This window comes from Bacillus rossius, chromosome 5 (assembly GCF_032445375.1).
Source record: "Bacillus rossius redtenbacheri isolate Brsri chromosome 5, Brsri_v3, whole genome shotgun sequence".
Taxonomy (NCBI): Eukaryota; Metazoa; Arthropoda; class Insecta; order Phasmatodea; family Bacillidae; genus Bacillus; species Bacillus rossius.
The window spans coordinates 9,507,204-9,528,511 of NC_086333.1; the positions used below are offsets into that span (position 1 = coordinate 9,507,204).

The 21,308-nt window shown below is 36.1% G+C and overlaps 2 protein-coding genes across 4 annotated transcripts in view; both read right to left on the reverse strand.

Moving 5' to 3' along the window:
* Positions 1-21,308, reverse strand: part of LOC134531578 (pyruvate dehydrogenase phosphatase regulatory subunit, mitochondrial-like) — a 520,406-nt gene that overhangs the window by 162,503 nt on the left and 336,595 nt on the right. For both annotated transcript variants that reach the window (XM_063367291.1, XM_063367292.1), the window contains one exon: positions 10,908-11,062. In XM_063367291.1, the coding sequence (XP_063223361.1) occupies positions 10,908-11,062 (155 nt within the window). The remainder of the gene's footprint in view (positions 1-10,907; positions 11,063-21,308) is intronic.
* LOC134531576 (uncharacterized) lies at positions 2,549-9,822 on the reverse strand. 2 transcript variants are annotated; one of them, XM_063367289.1, is made up of 5 exons: positions 9,480-9,822; positions 9,231-9,356; positions 7,369-7,810; positions 6,823-6,996; positions 2,549-5,506 (listed from the first exon to the last, which is right to left on the reverse strand). In XM_063367289.1, the coding sequence occupies exons 1-5, from the start codon at positions 9,596-9,598 to the stop codon at positions 3,692-3,694; spliced, it is 2,676 nt and encodes an 891-aa protein (XP_063223359.1). In that variant the 5' UTR covers positions 9,599-9,822; the 3' UTR covers positions 2,549-3,691. The 2 variants fall into 2 exon arrangements, with proteins under 2 accessions (XP_063223359.1, XP_063223360.1); XM_063367290.1 differs by having other exon boundaries at positions 6,823-9,822.

Consider the following 21,308-nt stretch of genomic DNA (forward strand, 5'->3'; position numbering starts at 1 on the left):
CTTTGAAATATAACTTGTGGTGGGACTGTATATATGGAAAGCCATATCCGTTCGATGACAAAGTGAAGAAGTGTGCATTCAAGACATCGGCTGCAGTAATTTACAGTTCTAACGATGTGAAGCAAACTGTTAAAAACGGTATCCTGAAACTCTGTCAAGAAGAGGTGGACTATGTCTGTAAAGGTTCTGGCTGGACTCTGTCTAGTATAAACCGATTGGAGCTAAGAATTAGTCATTTCACACCGCTGCGGAACTAAATGATTATAAGATTGCTGGCTTTCGCAAATGATCCTGTAGTAGAATAGAAATTATGTAATAAATATTATGTTTGTAAAAGAACTTGTGGTGTTTAATTCCTCGAACCTGTTACTATTATGTTAAATTGATGTTATATTTACTTTTTTTTGCATCGTCCTAGATCGTACCAAGGACCTTAGTCGACCTAATCGATCAGTATATAGATTACAAATTTATTTAATGAATTTTGGAATTTTTCCCGAATTTCTAGCTAAATAAATATGGATTTTCAAGATGGCGGCCAAATGACAAGATGTCGGGTGTCACAGCAATAATAAATGATTACTGCACTCTAGCGGATAAGAATTAAACTAACATGGCGTCAGCGCACTCTCGCCGACGATACACTGATGATGGCTTCCAGCAGACGAGGACAAGATGGCGGACATGACGTCATACTACCTGACGATATATATATGCTTTGAAAAAAAAAAGTGGAGGGAGTCAGTATGCCTGCAGTCACCGCGGGGGAAGGATCGGTCGCCATTTTTATTTATTGCACTCGTCGGGTTTGAACCGAGGACTCCGAGCTCCGTGTCGTAAATGTTTGTTTTTTAAATATTTTATTAAAAATTTTATTATTTAATTTTTTTATAATTTTTAAATTTTTTCATTAAAATCGGATAATAAATTTAAAGATGGCGGCCGTAACGGAAATTGCAACGGTGGCGACATAATCCAAGATGGCGGTCATGGTATCCTTATTCCTAGAAATGGCTTAACTGAGGCTTGAGTTAAGGATGCTTAAGCCAGTTTTAGGAATTTTCAGCCGCTGGGATTTTTAAGGACTAAAAGCGGGAATTTTTCCCTCGAAACGGGAAATTTTTCCCTCGAAAAGAGAAATTTTTAATTTGTGGAATTTTTTTAAATTTTTTGGCGGAACTTTTTTCCACAGAAATGGAAATTTTGGCGATTTTTGAGGAATTTTGGGCAAATTTTGCCCAATTTTGGCGGATTTTGAGGATCAAATTCAAGGTCAAGGTCAAAGGTCAAGGTCACAACCATCCAAGATGGCCGCCGTGACGTCACAATCCAATATGGCGGTCGGCACCACAGCACCACAGCCTGAAGCCTGATCTCGGACCGTCATTCGTATACTACTAATGTCATTTTCAAATTTAACGTTACTGTTATTCAATAATTACCATGCCCCAATTTTTTATAATCAATTAGAAAAATAAGAGGACGGCAAATCTGGGATCCGCGCCGGGTGCTAGTGACCTGTGCTACGCCTCTGGAACATAGGCCAGTTCCCGAAACGTCGCAACAGTTTTGTCATTGGAATCCTACCGTGTTAGTCGGTGTTGTCGTTATGTTGTCCATATTACCTTTTTTTCCCATCGTTGTTCGTATGTTTTGATTATATTTAGAATATTAAAACAAACATTTAAATGGCTCTAACTGTATGTACTAAGGGCGTAAAGGTGTTGTTTCGCGTGCGTATTATGGTCACCCATAGCAGTAAGGGTTCAATAATTGTTTCAGACAATATTTTGGTATAATATTTAGAACGTTTAAAAACTTTGGATGGATTTGCTGAACTATACCTGCTAAGAGGGTTAGAATTTATCAATCCCTCAAAACTTATTTTTTCATTATGTACAGCTAAAATGCGCGTATCGGAAATTGGTTTAGAAAATTTTTCGTTTTAATATTTTAAATGATTAAAAATTTTAATTGATTTGATACTGTGTCTAATAGTGGAGTTACGTTCTTTCCTCCACCCTCTCTGTTTTCTATCCGTACAGTAATAGTTAGTCGTACACAAACATTTTTTGGAAGACACATGTGGATAATATTTAAAAGGTCTGCATGAATTTTCAAAGCAACTGTTACTGTGGCTACTACGGTAATAATATTTTTCATCGTTTTCCTTTCGTCCATATTTTTTTGTCTTTCCGCTGTTATTGTTGTACGTTTAATAATTGTTTCAGACCAATTTTTTTCATAATAATAGCCAGTTTACAATATTTGACACCAATTGCAAAAGTCTACAATTAAATGAAATTAATTTAGAAATATAAAAACTGTATGCAACTATTGTTATAAAGCTATTAGTATCGAATTCAAGAAATATGGGTGAGAGCTAAGAAATTCGATATCGTAAATGAGCTCAAATATTGTTACCAATTCCTCTTTAAATACTTTATATTTATATAATATATAACACTTGAAGACTAAATATCGAAAATAAAGGATGTTTTTTCTTTCTCACTATTGTTCTATTCACTGAACTCTTTTTATGCATAGACATAAAATGATTAGTCATAGTGGTTAAAGTTAATCCTTTGCGTGAATATTCACTTGCACATAACTCGCTGAGCGTCGGCAAGTGTAAAATAAGTACATATTTCACTAGAATTTGATTTACTCATAATAAAAATTCATAACTACACTCTTAACCTAAAAAATTGTTTCTGTTATTGATCCATCATTAAATTACCAAACTGCGGAGGATACACAATCACTATGTTGGGTTGGAAGGTTGTTAGCGTAAAGCTTTTTAATTTACTATTTTCTTTTATTGCTAACAACATTGGCATTCACAGGTTACAATAAATAATTAATATTGCACGACAGGTACAAAACTTGTACATAGGTATATATGCCATACACTGCCACGCATTACTAACAATTAAAAATTAAAGGACATGCATTATATGAACATGAACATAAATTGAATATATGCAAGCACTCATTTTCTTTAGCCCATAGAAATATATTTTCCATGATCAATTTGTAATTTATGAAGTACTTATTTGACATTGTTGAAAGTTAGATTTATTAATTAATATTGAAGGTATGCACAATTTGCATAGTAAAATAGATATTAATTATTGTATTTAAAGGCACACACGTACTTTGACATGTATAGGAATCTTAGCTTACCACAAAAAGTCGAAAATGACATTCGCAGCATACCGCAGAGAAAAAAGTGTGAACCTCTATTAATTTATCAAGCCTTCCAAAAAATACAGTGCAGTGGTTAAATAATGACATTACAATAAACAGTAAAATAAAGACTCATGTGTACTTAAATTAAGAACAGTTTTATTTCTAATTTTGTTAAAGCATTTTAATATAGTGTGCAGCACTACATGTACATCCCAAGACTGATAACACACCACTTCCAAATGTTTGTTTCTGTTTCTCCACCTTCTAGAAATTTTACATAGAATGAACTTACTTTCAGACTGTTATTTTTAACTGTAGTCTGGAGATTACACCACAAGTCCATGGAAAACATAACGTATTTAAAAGAGAAATATGTATTATTAGTCTGGATTGCTTTCTCTAAATTACTGATTAAATTTTAAAATACAACAAATTATATACTAACAATAATAAAACTAATTAGATTCAAGAACAAAAAGTGTCACATAACTAATAAATTTTAAAATGTCTTCACTTCTTTGTTAAGTTTCTTTGACTTTGCTTCTTCTGTGTATTCAGGATCTCTGCATTTCAGTCCACGAACATTCCTCGGGTCAACAATCTCAGGAAGAACACAGTTAAAGTAAAACCGTTCTAACTTCGGAAGCATGTCTTTTTTCCAAAAGGTCTCGTCGCACTGAACGTGGACGAATTCGGTATCAAAGTCACAAAATAAAATCAGCACACACTGCTTCCTTTTCGAAATATTCAATTGTCCTTGAATTTGGTAGAAAAAAGGATGTGTTCTTTTCAGTTCCAACATGTCTTCACTGTTAGTGTGAACACCTATGTATTTTACTTTGGAAGCCTCTCGTATAGATTTTACAGGAGAATTGTTAACTTTAAGGTTGTTGATGGAAGGGAAACATTTAACTTCAATGATAGTGTCGTTCTCAACTGTTCCATCCGGACTTGCTCCAAGATAAGGGTACGATGGGTGAACAAAAAGTCCACAAGGGGACACTTTTTTTTGGAACTTATTTTCGTAAGCTTTAATTGCGGTACTTTCATGCATACGTCCGTACCGTATTGCGCCTGTGTTGATATCCTTGGGGTTCACTATTGAAACCACCATATTGTGGCAAGATGTGTCACATCTCATTTTGCAAACTTTAGAGAATGACGATGCAGTCAGTCTCTTTAGTCTTGCTTCCCTCCAAACAACATTACAATGTTGGCCGACCGTATTTCTCTCCAGTTCATGACACAGATGTTCGGAAGAAACTGAACTTTCGAGCCGCTTCAAGACCTTCGTTTTCTTTCTCTCCATTTCCTCTGTAGAAATATCGGGTTGGGCAGCTTCGGGTCCATAGTCACAATCTGGCTGAGAAAATACACATTTTCTTTTGGCAGATCTACGACTGTCAGATAACCTTCTTTTGCGATTCCTTTCAACAGCTGTCGCGCGTGCATTTAAAACTCGCTTTGTCACTGAACCTGGGCTACGACCTAATAGAGTTTTTACTGGTGAAAGGTGCCAGTTCGGACCTTTGATGTGTGACAGACTAGCACCCAAGCAGCACCTTTTGTACCGACCACTTTTTGAGACATCTGTCCGTTTGCCACCGGAAAATTTTGAAATCAAACTCATGAAGCGTTCTGCTTGGTTAGTTGTTTTATTACCTAACAACTTGTCAGCCTTGGTAATGAGTGGGTCTAGTGCTTTCATTATAGCTGGCCATATAGTTGTTGCAGACATAATTGGAACATTGTTTAGCTCGCCCGTACCTTTCCTGACACAAAATGTGTCTCGGCAATTCTCGTGATCGCCAAATACGTGGTAAGGACCATTCTTCAAATCTTTTTGCAGCATAGTACTATTGCACTCTTTATTTGCAGAAGCAATAGCTGCTCGTGCCCCTCTCGTCAATCGAGGAATTAACTGGGACAATTGACGCCTTGCAGTGATGACGTGAGTGGTATCCTTGGTAATGGCATGTAGTTTGCTAGTGTAGTTTCTTATCATATGGTTGGCACATTCCAATTTCACTACATGTCTACCATATGAAACACCTCGCTGAATCTTCAGATACGAACTTGAATCACCGTCACTGATAATGTACAAATAACGTACCCCATGCATCGATTCGCTTTCTTTAAAACCTTGTACAATAATTTCTTGTTCCATTCCTGTTGAAGTTCCTTTATAATTTTTGTAGCATTTATGTGGCCTGGATTTGCTGCCTGGTTTTTCTTGGTTGTTACATATATAACAATACTTGTTGCGTATTCCAACGTACAGCAAACCATTAGTTTCGGCTCCAATTATGCAAGCCTGCAAAAAAATGAAATATAAATAGGAAATATATAAAAAATACAAACATTGTCATTAAGCTCTTTGTTTGGAATAAACAAACAGAGGCGAAAGTTGCGTAAAAAAATTCATTATTGCGGCTTGTGGTACTAAGAAAAACAGATGTTTCTGTATGTACATGTGATAAAGTTTCAATTGCATAGTTCAATTAAATAACAATGCAGTTCTTAAGATTAAGTGTATTTATTGGTGTTATACAATTAATGTAAGATTAAGTGGTTACCGACTCCGTCCTCAGTAACTTTTTGAGTCATGGCTCTAACATTGAGGCCGTGACTCTATTCATATTTGTGTGAAGCTCTGGAGCCGTCGCTCTGGCCCACTTGCGAATGATTTGCGACGCCCGCCGACAGCTCTCTACCTGTGACACACTCAATGGAAACGCATTATGTTGGGAAAATGGAAAAAAAAAGGTTGAAAACAGTTTTTGTGTACCTTATGTGCGTAATTTTATTGTTAGAATGCAGGAATATAGTTATATATATATATATATATATCCAAGTCGCAATTTGATTTAATTATTAAGAAGTGATATAATGATAAATTATAACGATGTAAAAGTTATAAATCTACGGAATGTCTAGCACAGAGCTTTCATATGACACGAATTTCCCTTAACATTAAACGTATTTATTAAATTAAATATTTGGTTTGAAAAAAAATTAATAGGAGACCTTTATCACATAATAGGCTATAGTCGTGCAATGAGTGTACTGTAAAGTGTCTTCTAGTGTGGAGTTTGAGATGGAGGGAAAGAGTTTTCACGAGTTTAAACACGGCTACTACCACCATTGGTCTTCACGCCGCATATGTTTAGCTATCAGACACGCCTACATTTAACACTCAGTGACCCTTCCTTACTCCGTATGTAAAAAATATAGTTTACCTTGTTTTAAAATAACATATACGATTAAAACCAGAAATAATAATGCTAGTATTATTTTGAGCTGACCTGATTCTTGACAGTAACAGCAGGAAAATTCACAGGATAGCAACAAATTTTAATTGTGTACAGAAATTTTTTAGCTTATTGCATTTGCAAAAAAAATGTATTTATTACATTACAAAAAAATGTGTACAAAACAGGCGTATAAATGGGTATTTGAAATTGTTTTATTGTTTTAAAGTATGTGGATTCGAGTTCTGGGTAGTAAACACATTGAAATTAGTTAGATTTATTTCCTACGAAACTTTACTTGCATAATTTTGGCAGAAACATTATAAGCCATTACAAATAAACACTAACAATATATATAAAAATTCTAACAAATACTTACAACTCCTGATTTTGCAGTAAAACCATGGCCGTATGATCTTGTACACCAACCGCCATCTTGATAGACTGTAATGTAAGGGATTCCATCTTCATCTATGTTGCCCTTCTTTAGAGCGATTTCACGTTCTTGGACTCCATTAGCAAGCATGTATTTTTCCAGTTTGTCTTCCCATGCCTAAAAATATAAATAACAGGTTAGTTGTTGCTGTTACCTTTATTTTGATTCATTACAGCCAATGACAAAAAATATTTATTTCTGCAGAAAAATCATCTAATATGTACTATTAAATGAGCAATTATTGTGTGTGTATGTGTATATGTAGGCCCTATATATAGACACACATATGGGCAACTCCGAATCGGCTCTATTTGATGAAAATTTATATTTAGTAAACGTGTTGCCTTTAAAGTTTATCTTAATAGGTATCTTCCCTGAATAAAAGCGATTTTAAAGCAAAAAATATAAGACGCGAACGATGCTCGGTCGCCCAGGTACCAATATTTATATTATGCAAAATAAAAAACAAACCATAGTGCTTTTTCCTACCTTTTCAACTCGCTGTTCATGTCTCGTCCATTTCCGTTTACTCATTACAGGGACTTCCATTACTGCCATCATTTCTTCTACTTGTTGGTGTCCAATCCCAACTGATAATGATCCCCACACAAATAAATCATTTAATTCTTCTTCTTCTTTTTCCGTTGAAATTATCCTTGTTTTTTCACACATCATGCATTTATAAGTGAAGTAGCTGACAATGCCAATTCTTTTTTCGGACTGAAGTTCAAAGCGACCTGTTGTGCACTGTAGCACATGAGTAGCTAAAGATGTGAGTTGGTTTAACATGTGACTCATATTTACAAAACGACGTCCTTGAACGATTTTTTCTTTCATTGTCACAGTTTCAGCAGTTTCATTTGGAAGAATTTCAACATTCGATACTTCTTCACTTGGCAAGAATGAGCAATCCAATCCAGAAATATCCTCGCTGAAAAAAAAATCAGTTTAATCACACGTCTGTCATTTGAAACTTTTATTTATCACAGTGAACTGTTATGACAACATACAATTTAAAACGAATTTTACTTAGTCTGTGTCACTCCACGTTTTAACACTATGTTTATTTTAATACGCCTTGCGAGATACAGTTGTCACAACATCCGATTTCCATGTGCCTGCTTCTCTAAGTACAGTGAACTTTTTTGCTGCAGCTGAATTACTTATTTATTCGTTGAAAAAAAAAATGCTAATAACCAAAAAACAACTCTTCTTATGCGTAACCGACTCGCAATTCATTGCTGTCTAAAAATTGGTTTTATTGTGTTGGCGAGGGTGGCGGACGACTGTGCTAGCTTGGTGTCATCAATGAGTGAACGGCTGTTGTTATTACATTCTTACCCAGCTTCCCACCAAAGCTTTGCATGATTTCAGATGGTTACTTTGAATATTTTAAGTGTAGTGGAATACCAGGTGATTTAGAGAGTTGGTGCTTTAGAATACTGATAATGAATTTTATAATGCTACTGTATGTGATCACTAGGAACACGATAAACTGTGAAAAAGTTGTGTAAATTTACACAATAGTCTGCGGCAGCAGAGATTCCACCGATGTTAGTGTCCTTTTGCACCTACAAAGTTCGTGAATTCTTTCACTCTATGCAGAAGTAAAAGTTCCATCAAAAGTGTTAAATTTCTATGAATGGGTAATTTTACCAGACTATTTTTATATTAACGAGTATATGTTGATACATATTTAATGCAGGGGTGAATTTCATTTTCGGCTAGTAGTTAACTTACATGAAGTGCATTTATACAGACAGTGTATGCTATTTTTTTAAACCGAGAATAAATCACTGTCAATGTATGACAGTCAACCATGATTATGAGGTTCTCTAACATTTTGTCACCGGATTATTTCATAGTTATATAACGCGATAGGAGGTTTGGAACCCACAACCACTCAATAAGTTACCTAAGAAGCATTCTGACAAATCGACCAATCTATTTACATATAAATTGAATTGCAAAATAGGGAATTAAAACATGTACAACAAAACACTTTTTTCTTTATAAATAAGTCTATGCATGAACAAGTTTGAACGAAAGACATTTAGATTTTCTTGATACACAAGGAATTTTTGAGTAAAATTACACAACCTGCAGCATTTTTTTTGCATCCGCTTCAAATATTTTTTTTTGCTTGTTAACTTCTAATTTATAATGCTGATAAACTAATTGTAAGATGACTTACACACTACACACTGACTTTATCTGAGGGAGCCTCAAAATCCTCAGTCAGAGTGGTACTCGAACCCATCATCTGTGCCTTACATAACACTAACAGCACGATCCTCGCATCATGCTTAGGTAACAAGCACTATACGAAATTATGTAATTAAATTACTTACTCGGTTAGATTTTGGACGTTACCGCTGGTGGTGTCGTGATCGCCCTGGCATACAGGTGGTACGTAGGCAGACGTTTCCATCTGTGTAGCAGCAGCAGGAGCATAATCTGTTAAACTGGAAGATGTCCTGTGGAATTAATTAATAATATTAGCACTTTTGCACAGCTAAAAATGTGATTTTATAATACATACATGTTGTGCTGGCAGAATTTTAGTGAAGATGAACACACTCAAAAGTTTGCAATCTTACCTTTCCACAGAGTTGAAACCAGCATTAACAAATTCTTTGTATTTTTCCTTCAGTCTTCTTATGCACTTCGACCGTTTAGTTCTTTTACGGATCTTGCTGAATGGTGTCTTTTTCGGCATCGTGTTGGTATTTAACTTCTATCAAAAATGTAACAATTAAAAATAATTTCGCTACACGAATTTTTCTCCACGAAAACCTATTCCTTGCTTGAGCGACGATAGCCTCCATCCACTACAGAGCGTAGCCTTGTCTGACAGTGAGACGCGGTGTCATCGCCCGCCTCAGCCTGCCTCCCTCTACCCCCGTTATTCTGTCCCTTTTACACTCCATTCTTCTCCCTCCCCCCTCCCTCATTTCAGCGGCTGCCGGCCGGATCTCCGCCTACGTGGTTCCAAGGAGCGCCACCAGTTTGCGCCACGCCGCAGGGACATTCTTCCCGGCAAATGAAGTTTTCACGCGCAGTGCTAGGAATATCACTCCAGCGTATGTGTTTTGAGTCAGGTCATCTCAAAACCAAAAGGATACGAGAATACATGCGTGACTCAATGGTGTGTCAGATAGTATCTTTTAAACTTCATTGCAATTCTTTCGTAAAATATATTTTTAAATAGACCGGCAAAGAGCCATGGAAATTTTCAAAACTCAAATGCAAATTTAACAATTAAAAAAAGAATATTCTGTATTTCTTGGTCCGACAAATTATTTGTACAATCATTACTTGAACTATACTTAAGATAATCATTCTTTAAGTTTTCTCTTTTTTTTGGTGGTTCGGCAAGAAAAAAAATACGTTTACAAGAACATAACTTAGTAAAAAAAATTATTAAAAAAATAGGTAATTTTCATTTTAACTTAAAAAGAAGATTAAAAAGTAAATATGTACTGTTCAATATGTTTTGTCGTAATATTTTCCATGCACCAATCGCCTTAATGCAGAGATCAATTCCTCATCTGTAACCAGAAGCACTCGGAGAAAACCATCAGATATCTAGTCAGGAATAATCAGAAGCACTCGGAGAAAACCATCAAAATATTGTCAAGAATAATCAGGAGCACACGGAGAAAACCACCATAATATTGACAAGAATAATCGGAAGCACACGGAGAAACCACAAAAAGTTTTCTTTGATATCATAAAAATACAAAAATAATAATAAATTTAAAAAAAAATTCTGCTAGCTTGTGAACATCTCATTGTAGTGCAATGTTAGAGTTCCAGTACAAGCCAGATTTTTAGTTTATTTCAACAGAAAAAGTGCTTAGCAATGGCGTATGTCCAAAAGCTTACATCAAGTCAAATAGAGGGTTTGTACCACATACATGTTACAAACACAGTGCCCTACTTCTCTAGCAAACTGAAGAGCAGGGATCGGCTCACATTCTTTCCAGACTGGTACTCAATTTGTGCAAAACATGTTTCATACTCACGTTTGTAAGTGGAGTCGAAGTAGAGAGGGCGCTCGTATCCCATGCGTGTTCCAAACACAGCACCTTTCTCCTCCAGCATACTGTAGAGTGGAGAGCAGCGCACCCTTCTGCCATATTTGTACTCACTCTGTAGGGGATACAGTATGGAATAATGCCTGAAACATTAAACATTACTATGTTAAATAAATATTATGTACTAATATATTTTTATATATTTAATTAAAGGCTTTAGACTATAGAAGGAGATAAGAGTGTTTAAGGGCATACAATGGTTATATTCCTTACTTTAAAGATGACAGTTAGGGAGGCAGAGACATATTCCCTACTTTTCGAGTACGCAGGAGGAATTTGGTTGAAAGTACTTTAATATTGGTGCACTTTGTTGTAAATTATGGTACACTAAAGAAGTCAAGGGAAAAATTACAGTACGATGAAGGGTTTCAAGGGAGATTTTAAGATACTCTTTAAGGGATATTCTGCTATAAAAATGATATGACTTCTAGATTTCCATTGCTTGCATAACTCCCAATTTATAACACACACTATATTTTTAATGTAACTTTAAAGATGCTAGTATTATGCTTTTATTTCACATTCATCTTTTAAATCCCACCATTATCTGAGAATATCGCCATATAGTTTCCAAAATATCATGCAAACAAACAGGGGCACAAATATGTAGGATTCGCAAGGGGGCCCGCACGACCCGAGGTTTTTGCGTGTAGTGTTAACAGACATATGTCATCTCTCTGGAGAGGGTTCTTGTATGTTACATACTATGTGCATGCAATAAGCAGAAAACTTTGTAATTTACAGAAAGTTTTCCACAATTTTTTTTTTTTTTTACGTTTACGTATAAAGCCCTTTTTACAGTCATAATTTTGCAAGGTCCCTCCCCCCCCCCCCCAAGGGATATACGCCCCCCCCCCCCACCCAAACATACTGCAAATAAGAAAAATTTCATAATACCATTGCATATGTGCATGAAATAAAGGTTTACGTAAGCCTAAGCAGAGAGCTGCACGAAAGAAGAAGGGTCTAAAAATGTCTCCTGCTCGACCACCTACGTTTGGTTTAAACTAAGACAAAATTCTGTCAGAGGTGTTAAAGGAAGCTGTGTATAATTTTATTGGCCTTACTTAAATGGTAATTGCACCAGCCAGTGTGTGGCTGGCTCTGGGCAACACAGAAGTGATTCTCGTAAAATCCATCGATTGATGCCCTACAGCTGTACACATAAGCAAGACAACATGCTGCATTTTGACATTCTAAATAATTTTTTGTGGAGGACACACAAATGCCTTATTATAAAAGCTCGTATCAGTAATTTTGTTGTACAGTCGGCTTCTAAACTTGCGGAAAAATCCCTTGATTACAAATTTAAGTCATTATTTGACTAACCACTTTTAAATATTTTATTTAATATAGAAGTAACTATTTACTATTTCAAAAGATATTCCTCAAGAAATTAAACTTCCATTAAGGGGCAAATAAGTACAAACTAGCAGGCAACACAACATATTGAAGCATATGGCAAGTCCTAAATAAGCAACGCCAACAGGGAAATAATTTATAGCACTTACCAAGTTTGCATATAATAATAAAGCCAATATGAGACACAGATTAAACATCACGCCTTCTTGAGATGCGGATAATGATTTGTAAGGAATATTGATTAATAAAAATGTACCACGAATAATTAAAAAATACCCCAAAAAGCTTCAACATACACCACGGCATAGAAATGACCACTCACGAAAGGTTAAATAATGACAGTGCTGTAAAAAATAAATTTTCAACAAACAACAGTCAGTGTACATACCATTAAAATAATGATGAAAAATACCATTTAGTATGGATAAAAAAAACACCCTGCAGCAAATTGCAAGTATAGATTTTATACACCACCACAACCACCACAACCACCAAAAACCCACCTACACTATTTTACACTAAATGAGAGATAAAACTTCTACACATATGTCACAACTTGTAGGATTGCTACAAAGCTTAACAATAAGACAAAGTTAATAACCCTTTTTATAACCAAAAATAAATAATTTTCCACGACGTTCTGTGTAAAATTTGATCGGTGGGATATATTTTGTGGGATACCTATTTAATATAATGGAATTGTAAACTACAATGCTTTAATGTCACATAAATAAAAAATGGAATGGGCAGGCAACAGTAGTAATACCAAAGAAAGATAGTAGTATTAAGACATGTTCAGATTTATTGGTAGACTAGCTGACCGACCCAGCTTCACACGGCTATACTAATGGAACAATATTAAGTCACATCTCCCATTTACAGTAATGGTAAATAAAAAAAATCAGTGAAAGTTTATTACAATGCTGTAAGTAGTATAGGAATGTTCCTCCGGAAACAGGATTCAGGATGTGGTGTGTGGTGTCGGTGTCCGCCATCTTGGATTGTGACGTCATGGCGGCCATCTTGGATGACCGTGACCTTGACCTTTGACCTTGACCTTGACCCCAGCGGCCATCTTGGATCCGCCATCTTGGATGCAGCGTAACGGGACACAGCGTAACGGGACACGGCGTAACAGGACAAGTAGGTCACGGTCGCCATATTTAAAATCCGCCATCTTTAAATCGAGCGCCCCACTCATGATGAAATGTTCGTCTCTGTCGCCATATTGATTTTTTCCGTTCCACTGGAGGCCGCCATCTTGGATACCGTCGACTCTGTTTCTGTCATTTGTTCCTAGATAGCGCCAGCGTCACTCTGGATTTTTTTTTCTGTTCCACTGGAGGCCGCCATCTTGGATACCGTTGACTTTGTTTCTGTTGTTTGTTCCTTGATAGCGCCAGCGGCACTCTTGATTTTTTTTTTCTGTTCCACTGGAGGCCGCCATCTTGGATACCGTCGACTTTGTTTATGTTGTTTGTTCCTAGATAGCGCCAGCGTCGCTCTGTCTCAACACATAAGGTCGATGTTCCATTACCTACCAGAGCTAGTATGGTCCTTATCGACATATCAAATTTATTTTTTTATGCAAAATACATTGGAAGCGCTGTGATTCGAACCAGCGCAGCTCTGATCTCAAGGTTGGAAAACATACGCCTTTAACCGCTCGGCTATCGAGACATTTACCAGACTGAGAATAAAATAAGGTATATAAAAAAATAACATGCATATCGGGACTTGATTTTTTTTTCAATTTTAAGTAATAATAGCACTACAAGTTCGAGACAGATCCGCCATCTTGTAATAAGTCGTAACTGTTGCAATTATCGTTACGCCCGCAATCATTAAAATCCGCAATTTTTATGTTAGAAAATCGGGAAAAACTTTAAAAATCATCAAAAAAAATTATTTAATCGAATAAATAATAAAAATTTAAAAACCGTTGTTGCAATTATCGTTACGGCCGCCATCTTGGATTATATAAATGTTGCATATTTCGTTACACCCGCCATCTTGGTTGAGTACTATGTCATCGTTACACTTTATGTTGCGTCCGTCATATTGGATCCTATTAATGTTGCAATTACCGTTATGGTCGACATTTTGAAATTTAGTCGTCATCTTGGAAATCCATAATTTTTATGTTAGAAAATCGGGAAAAATCCCAATATTCGTCAAAAAATTAACTTATTAGAATTCTGATTGATTATATCGATTCCCGTCCTTGGTTCGAAACCGTTAAGAGCATACAACCGATCCTTCCTACACGGAAGCTACCTAGACCGACCTCACACCACCAATACCAAGGTATACATCGTCAGCTGGTATGACATCATGTCCGCCATCTTGTCTTAGTCCGCTGGAGACCGTCATCTTGTTTTCGTCTGCTAGAGTGTGCAGGCGTCATGTTAGTATAATTTTATGTTCACCATACCTTTAACCTCGACTGTTGGCATTGAACTTTGTCATTGACCTTGTACTTTGACCTTGACCTTGAACTTTGACCTTGACCTTGACATTCGACCTTAACCTTGACATTCGAACTTAACCTTGAAATTTGACCTTGACCTTGACCTTGAACTTTGACCTTGACCTTGAAATTTGACCTTGACCTTGACATGCGACCCTAACCTTGAAAATTGTCCTTGACCTTGATCTTTGACCTTGACGACCATCATGGATCCGACAGTTTATGTTTAGTACATGCTACCAGGAGTACCTACCACCTGCTAGTGGTCATTGCCATCATCTCTTTTTTGTCTGATGGAGGACACAATCTTGTGTGTACTCGTCTTACCATTATAACCCGCTGCAGTGCAGTAATCATTTATTATTACCGAGGTGCTCCCGACATCTTGAAATTCGGCCGCCATCTTGAAATCATGTAATTATTTAGCTAGAAAAGCGGGAAAAAATTCCAGTAGTCACCGAAAATATAAATTATTAATTTACAAATTGATTAGATCAGTTCCTGTCCACGGTTCGATTCTTAAACAGTGACAGTTGTAACTAAATATTAAATAAATTTTATATTCTGTTTTCCATTACCTTTCGCGGAGTTTATTAATCATTCACTCTACGAAAATCAGCTCAAGACAATATACCTGACGAACGAATTAAATACAGCGTCGCAATGCTTTACATGAAAGTCTAGTTTTTTGATATTTAGATTATCCTTTAAAATGTTCATGTACAAAGTCATCCATACATATAGCCCAAGTGTCTCAGGACCATGAGATCGAGTCATGAACAGTCAGTCATATAGTCCATGAACACAGTACACACAGGAAAACGGACTGTACACACAGTACACACAGTACACACAGGAAAACGAAATGTACACACAGGAAAACGAAATGTACACACAGGAAAACCGAATGTACACACAGGAAATCGGAACGTACACACAGTACACACAGGAAACGGAATGATCACACATACAGTAGCGGAAACACAGGCTTATTTGGAAATCAGGATACAAGAAATAAATCATACTTTTTTAAAATATAAATAATTCATTTTATTTTACATTAGTATACACATGACAGTTAATCAAATGATTATTGTATGTAGCCAGCGTTCCGAAGTTCTTTAAGTATGGACGATACTTCCTCGATATGTGAGTAGTTTCCTCTACGAACAGAAGCCACCATCAGTCTTAGCCGGTCAACCAATATGTTTGGATCTTTCCATGATGTGGAATCAATCTCTTCTGCAACCATCTTCCGTGCACGTTTATTATAAATATTATGATCTCTGGTGTCTTCCGTTTTAACACCAACCTCAGGGTTACTTTCATCATGTAGCCAGCGATAATCACAAGCTTGATCAGATTTATTTATTATAACACGACGTTTCCATCGTTTCGGTCTCAGGACACCGCCACAGACTTCTGTCTTGTCCGCTTTAGGTTCTGCATCACAGTATATGCCTTTGTAAACAGCCTCAGAGTCACTGTAGCAATCACCGTAGAATACAACGTCTTCACCCAGATTACCGCAAGAACTCGTTATCGTTGATGTCGAAGTGTCTTCATCGCCTGTATGCTTCCTTTTCAGGAGTCCACCATTTATACAAAGTATGGAGGATCTGCTAAATATAGGCTTGAATGTATTCTCACTTTTCACGGTGTTGATACCTTTATTAGTTTCAGTCTTCCCGATACCATCAGCATCCTTCAATTTTTGTTTCTCGTCACGATCGGCGTGCTACGGCTTCCATATTTTCTATATTAATAACATTATTTGTCTTAAAATCTCCGCATCCGTGTCACTATCACAGACGTAAAGGTATCATCATCGTAGATGTCATTAATATTATCATGAGCTGCATCAATATCACTCATTTTATTATATCGTTTCCACATTTCAGTTGTCAGAGATTAACCACAATCTATGATCTTGTGAGCTCCATTCTCATTTTCTGTAAAAGCCTATGTGTTCAGTTTGATTATTTAATCTGTCAACCCATCATCCCAAACTCAATTAAATCATCTTAGTATATAGAAGAAAAAATCATCAAAGTTCCTTTCATTTAATCATAGGAACCGCATCATCCTTTCCACCTATAGTGTAGTTTCTTGAGCCCAAGAGTCTTTCATTATATATACCATGCAGTGTTCTTCAAGAGATGTGGTATACCACCATTTCTACATACAAATCCATCATATCAATAATTTGTTTACTCAATAGAGAAAAAAATCATCTCGTTATTTTTACGTGTTTTACTAAATTATCTCTTCGACTAACATAATTACCACACATAGTAATTTCTACAAAGGACACTTTGTCCGAGACATTTTAACCATCATCTGTCTGAAAACAACCATGTCCCATCTATATCACAAAGTAAACGAGGGTTAGTGGAGATAGGTCAAACAAGTGCTAGTCACTCATAGGGTAAGAACCATGTGTTCGATACCTATCTCAGTCAATGTAGCATCTATGTATTTTTCTTACCTCATGTAGAAAAATATCTTACAATGCATACGAATTTAAACTTATTCACGTACGACCAGGCAAAGATTTAAATTCAAGCACGTCAACCGAAAAAAAAATTCTCAAGGATAGAGACAGAGACTACACGATCGAGACACGCCTACCGTCACCCGCAAATGAACATTGACCCCTCGCGCGGGAGTTGCAAGCTAGCAGAATGCTGCGACAGTCATATGTTTGCTCGAGACATGCATACATCACGTCGCTAGCCTTCCAACCCATTTCACGTAAAACTCCAGTGAAATCGTAATCCAGCATACGTAAAGTACTTGCTGGAATCACTTCAAAGTAAACATCACTGAACCAGAGCAGAAAATTAGCTTACACATGTATAACTTGCTACCAACAAAAAAAAATTTGTAGCACATATACGAGAGGAGTCGAACCCTACATAGATATACTGTGAAAGTCGATACTCCGATAAGTATAAGCGGCAAAATATTTTAAATCCAGACCCCGGCCAGTATATATTTTTTTTTTCATGTTTTAAAAATTCATGTTAGTAATCAGCAACGAAGGAGTGAGTAACTTGGACGAAGAACCAATTACCAAGTATCCGGAATCTTACTGATACATCCCATCCAGTGCACCAGCATACCCCGAAGTGTGGTCAATTAATTGATTAACATTCTTTAATTTTTTAATATCACGTCCGTAGTGTACACCAATATATGACAGGTTACGATTTAAGACCATAAATTTCCCACAAGTCTGTTAGTTTTATTTCGGGGAGTAATACATTATTTCTCAGAAAAAATAAATCAAGTTCCTATCAGATTTTCTCTAATGTTACGGTATTACCTGTACCTGCACATTACCAAAACATCTCCCATAAAAAATCTTAAGAATGCAGATGGCATACTCAGACAAAAATAATTTTAACAAAAAAAAAACAGTCTTCAGCATTATTGATAAAAAAATAATACACACAAACAAGATAAAACGCGCTTTACAAATTCGACCTAAATTTTGTGTCAAATTTAGTTTATTACATTAAGATAAACGATGTAGGTTAGGGAAAAATATATAAAAAATTCTTTAATTCTATAATTTATTTAAAATTGTACATTTATACACCATACAATCTGACATGGTATATATATCGTATACATTTCTCAGTTCATGCGACATTCATTTTTATTAAAATAAATTATTATAGTTCGTATTAAGAGTGACAAAATAAAAATAATTCATACAGATCACGATACATCAGTTCAGGAGTGTAGGCCTAACACATTAGAGGGCCAGAAATTATGCTAGAAACCCGTCTTTACAAAATTTATAATGTTTTTTCAAGTAAAATTTTCGTGTAACCTGTAATCCGCACTTCTGACACAGAAATTTTACACGGTCAAGATTTATTCTGCAGCCATGCTTTTCATGGATGCGTGTACTTCGTAGTCGTTCAAATCGTTTACCACAGTAGCAGCACTGATACAGATATTCATCGCAATTACCATCGCTTCCCCGCTGTACAACCTGCAAATGAACTTTGCTTTTACAATGCCTAATCAAATTACTTTTGTTTGTGAAATGTACACCACACGGGTCACACGGAAATGTCACACGATCAGCGTTTCTTCTAAAGACATGATTTTCATGTCTTCTTGCATGTTGACGGTATTTAAAACTTTTGTCACAGTACGTACACAGATGTCTTGACGTTAGACCTTGAGTCACCGACGGCTCGGAAAGTATCTTACTTTCAATGCACACTGCTGTTGTAGACGACAAAGTCCCGTATGTTGCATGAGCTGGAGATTTCCCAGTCGACATTGACAGATCATCTGTACTGGATGCCAAAGAATCTGATGTATACACGACTGATGCAGAAGCTGGGAATTGCTCACAAAATGTTGTATTTACCAAATGCGATGTAGTTGCAGGTATCGGAGTCTCCTCTGCGTTCGATAATGCACACATTGAAGTCTCTTAGAGTGAAGAGACAGTAGATACAGCCATCATCGAGATCTCTGGAGATGGTAGCCTCGTTACCATCGGAATCTCTGGAGCTGTCCTCATCGTTGTCATCGAGATCTGCTTCGTCATCATCGCCTCCATCGTCAGGGACCCCGGTGAAGACGCGAGACCCTCCGTCAAGATATCTGCAGTCGTTGACCCCGCCACCATTGGGATTTGTACCGATGTCGACGTTGCTACCATTGAGTACGGATACACATCAATATTCATATACAAGACTTATATGCAGACGAGCCAATCCATCAGATCTGCACTTCACCACTACAAGAGGTAGACTGAGGGACCTGCTGTCTAAGACTCGCTTAAATAACCATGTTCGCTTGTATAATACGCAAGTCAATACATCATCCATTGTTATTACTTAAAAAAATTAGGAATTTCAAGGAATGAGAATTTAAATTATATATACAAACAACTAATCACACATCCTACATACACGGTTAATTTAGACTTAATAGAGGAGCAAGAGTCTGTAATCAATGGTACTCTCACAACCCAAACAAAATTTAAAGTAGGTACCCAAATTTAAATATTATTATGTAGAGCTACACATAACATCCAACTGACTCCAAATGACTACAACACATGACTAAAATAATTTATACGATACCAGGCTAGGTCCAAAGTCAATTTTTTTTGTACCTCTCATCTACAGTTCAGAGGACCTTCAGTGTTGATATAGCTAAAGCCAAGACATGTCCAGTACCATACATCTTCAAAGCCTTCAAAGTCGATCCTTGTTAAGCCTTACGACAAAAGTCTCCGAAACAAGAGACCTACTCTACAAGTTTACTAGACATTTTAAGCTTGTCATAGCACACATCGATAAAAATCTTCGTAAATAACCCAAAATATTATCAGACCACTAGCATTCGATTTATGCACATACAGTAGGTCACCAACATATTCGTCAACACATGACCATTCTACATTAAGCTCCTCACTTACTTATATCAGCCTACTCGACAACACTCAGCACACATAAACTAAAAGAAGTCAAATAACATCCTATTATTTATTTACATTCGAATATTTAACAGCATGCCGACTGCTAATAAATAAGCCTGACAGTGAACATGTTAGCAAAGTTTACTTTTATATAGTACCAGGAATCCATTGAACATTCAGAACCTAGCTACACATACACAGTGCTGGATGCAAGGAATTCTACACTCATTAGCCATCACTGACACTCATATTACATATTAGGCACTTGAGTCAACACTCATTTTCCATCATTAACATGCACACAAATGCAAATTAACCATCATCGACACTCAATTCAACACTCAAATTCCATAATCTAATCTCAATTCGGCACTCATTTTCCATCATCGACACTCAATTCAACACTCACTTTCCATCATTGACACTCAATTCGACACTCATTTTCCTTAATCGACACTCAATTAAAATGTCTAGTAAACTCCTGAACTGATGTATCGTGATCTGTATGAATTATTTTTATTTTGTCACTCTTAATACGAACTATAATAATTTATTTTAATAAAAATGAATGTCGCATGAACTGAGAAATGTATACGATATATATACCATGTCAGATTGTATGGTGTATAAATGTACAATTTTAAATAAATTATAGAATTAAAGAATTTTTTATATATTTTTCCCTAACCTACATCGTTTATCTTAATGTAATAAACTAAATTTGACACGAAATTTAGGTCGAATTTGTAATGCGCGTTTTGTCTTGTTTGTGTGTATTATTTTTTTATCAATAATGCTGAAGACTGTTTTTTTTTGTTAAAATTATTTTTGTCTGAGTATGCCATCTGCATTCTTAAGATTTTTTATGGGAGATGTTTTGGTAATGTGCAGGTACAGGTAATACCGTAACATTAGAGAAAATCTGATAGGAACTTGATTTATTTTTTCTGAGAAATAATGTATTACTCCCCGAAATAAAACTAACAGACTTGTGGGAAATTTATGGTCTTAAATCGTAACCTGTCATATATTGGTGTACACT

Excerpts from the sequence above, each read along its gene's own strand:
- LOC134531576 (XM_063367289.1), bottom strand. The coding sequence starts at position 9,598 with ATGCCGAAAAAGACACCATTCAGCAAGATCCGTAAAAGAACTAAACGG. Across the intron at positions 9,357-9,479 it reads GGTTTCAACTCTGTGGAAAG|GACATCTTCCAGTTTAACAG; the intron begins GTAAGATTGCAA and ends TTAATTCCACAG. Across the intron at positions 6,997-7,368 it reads ATGAACAGCGAGTTGAAAAG|GCATGGGAAGACAAACTGGA; the intron begins GTAGGAAAAAGC and ends TTATATTTTTAG.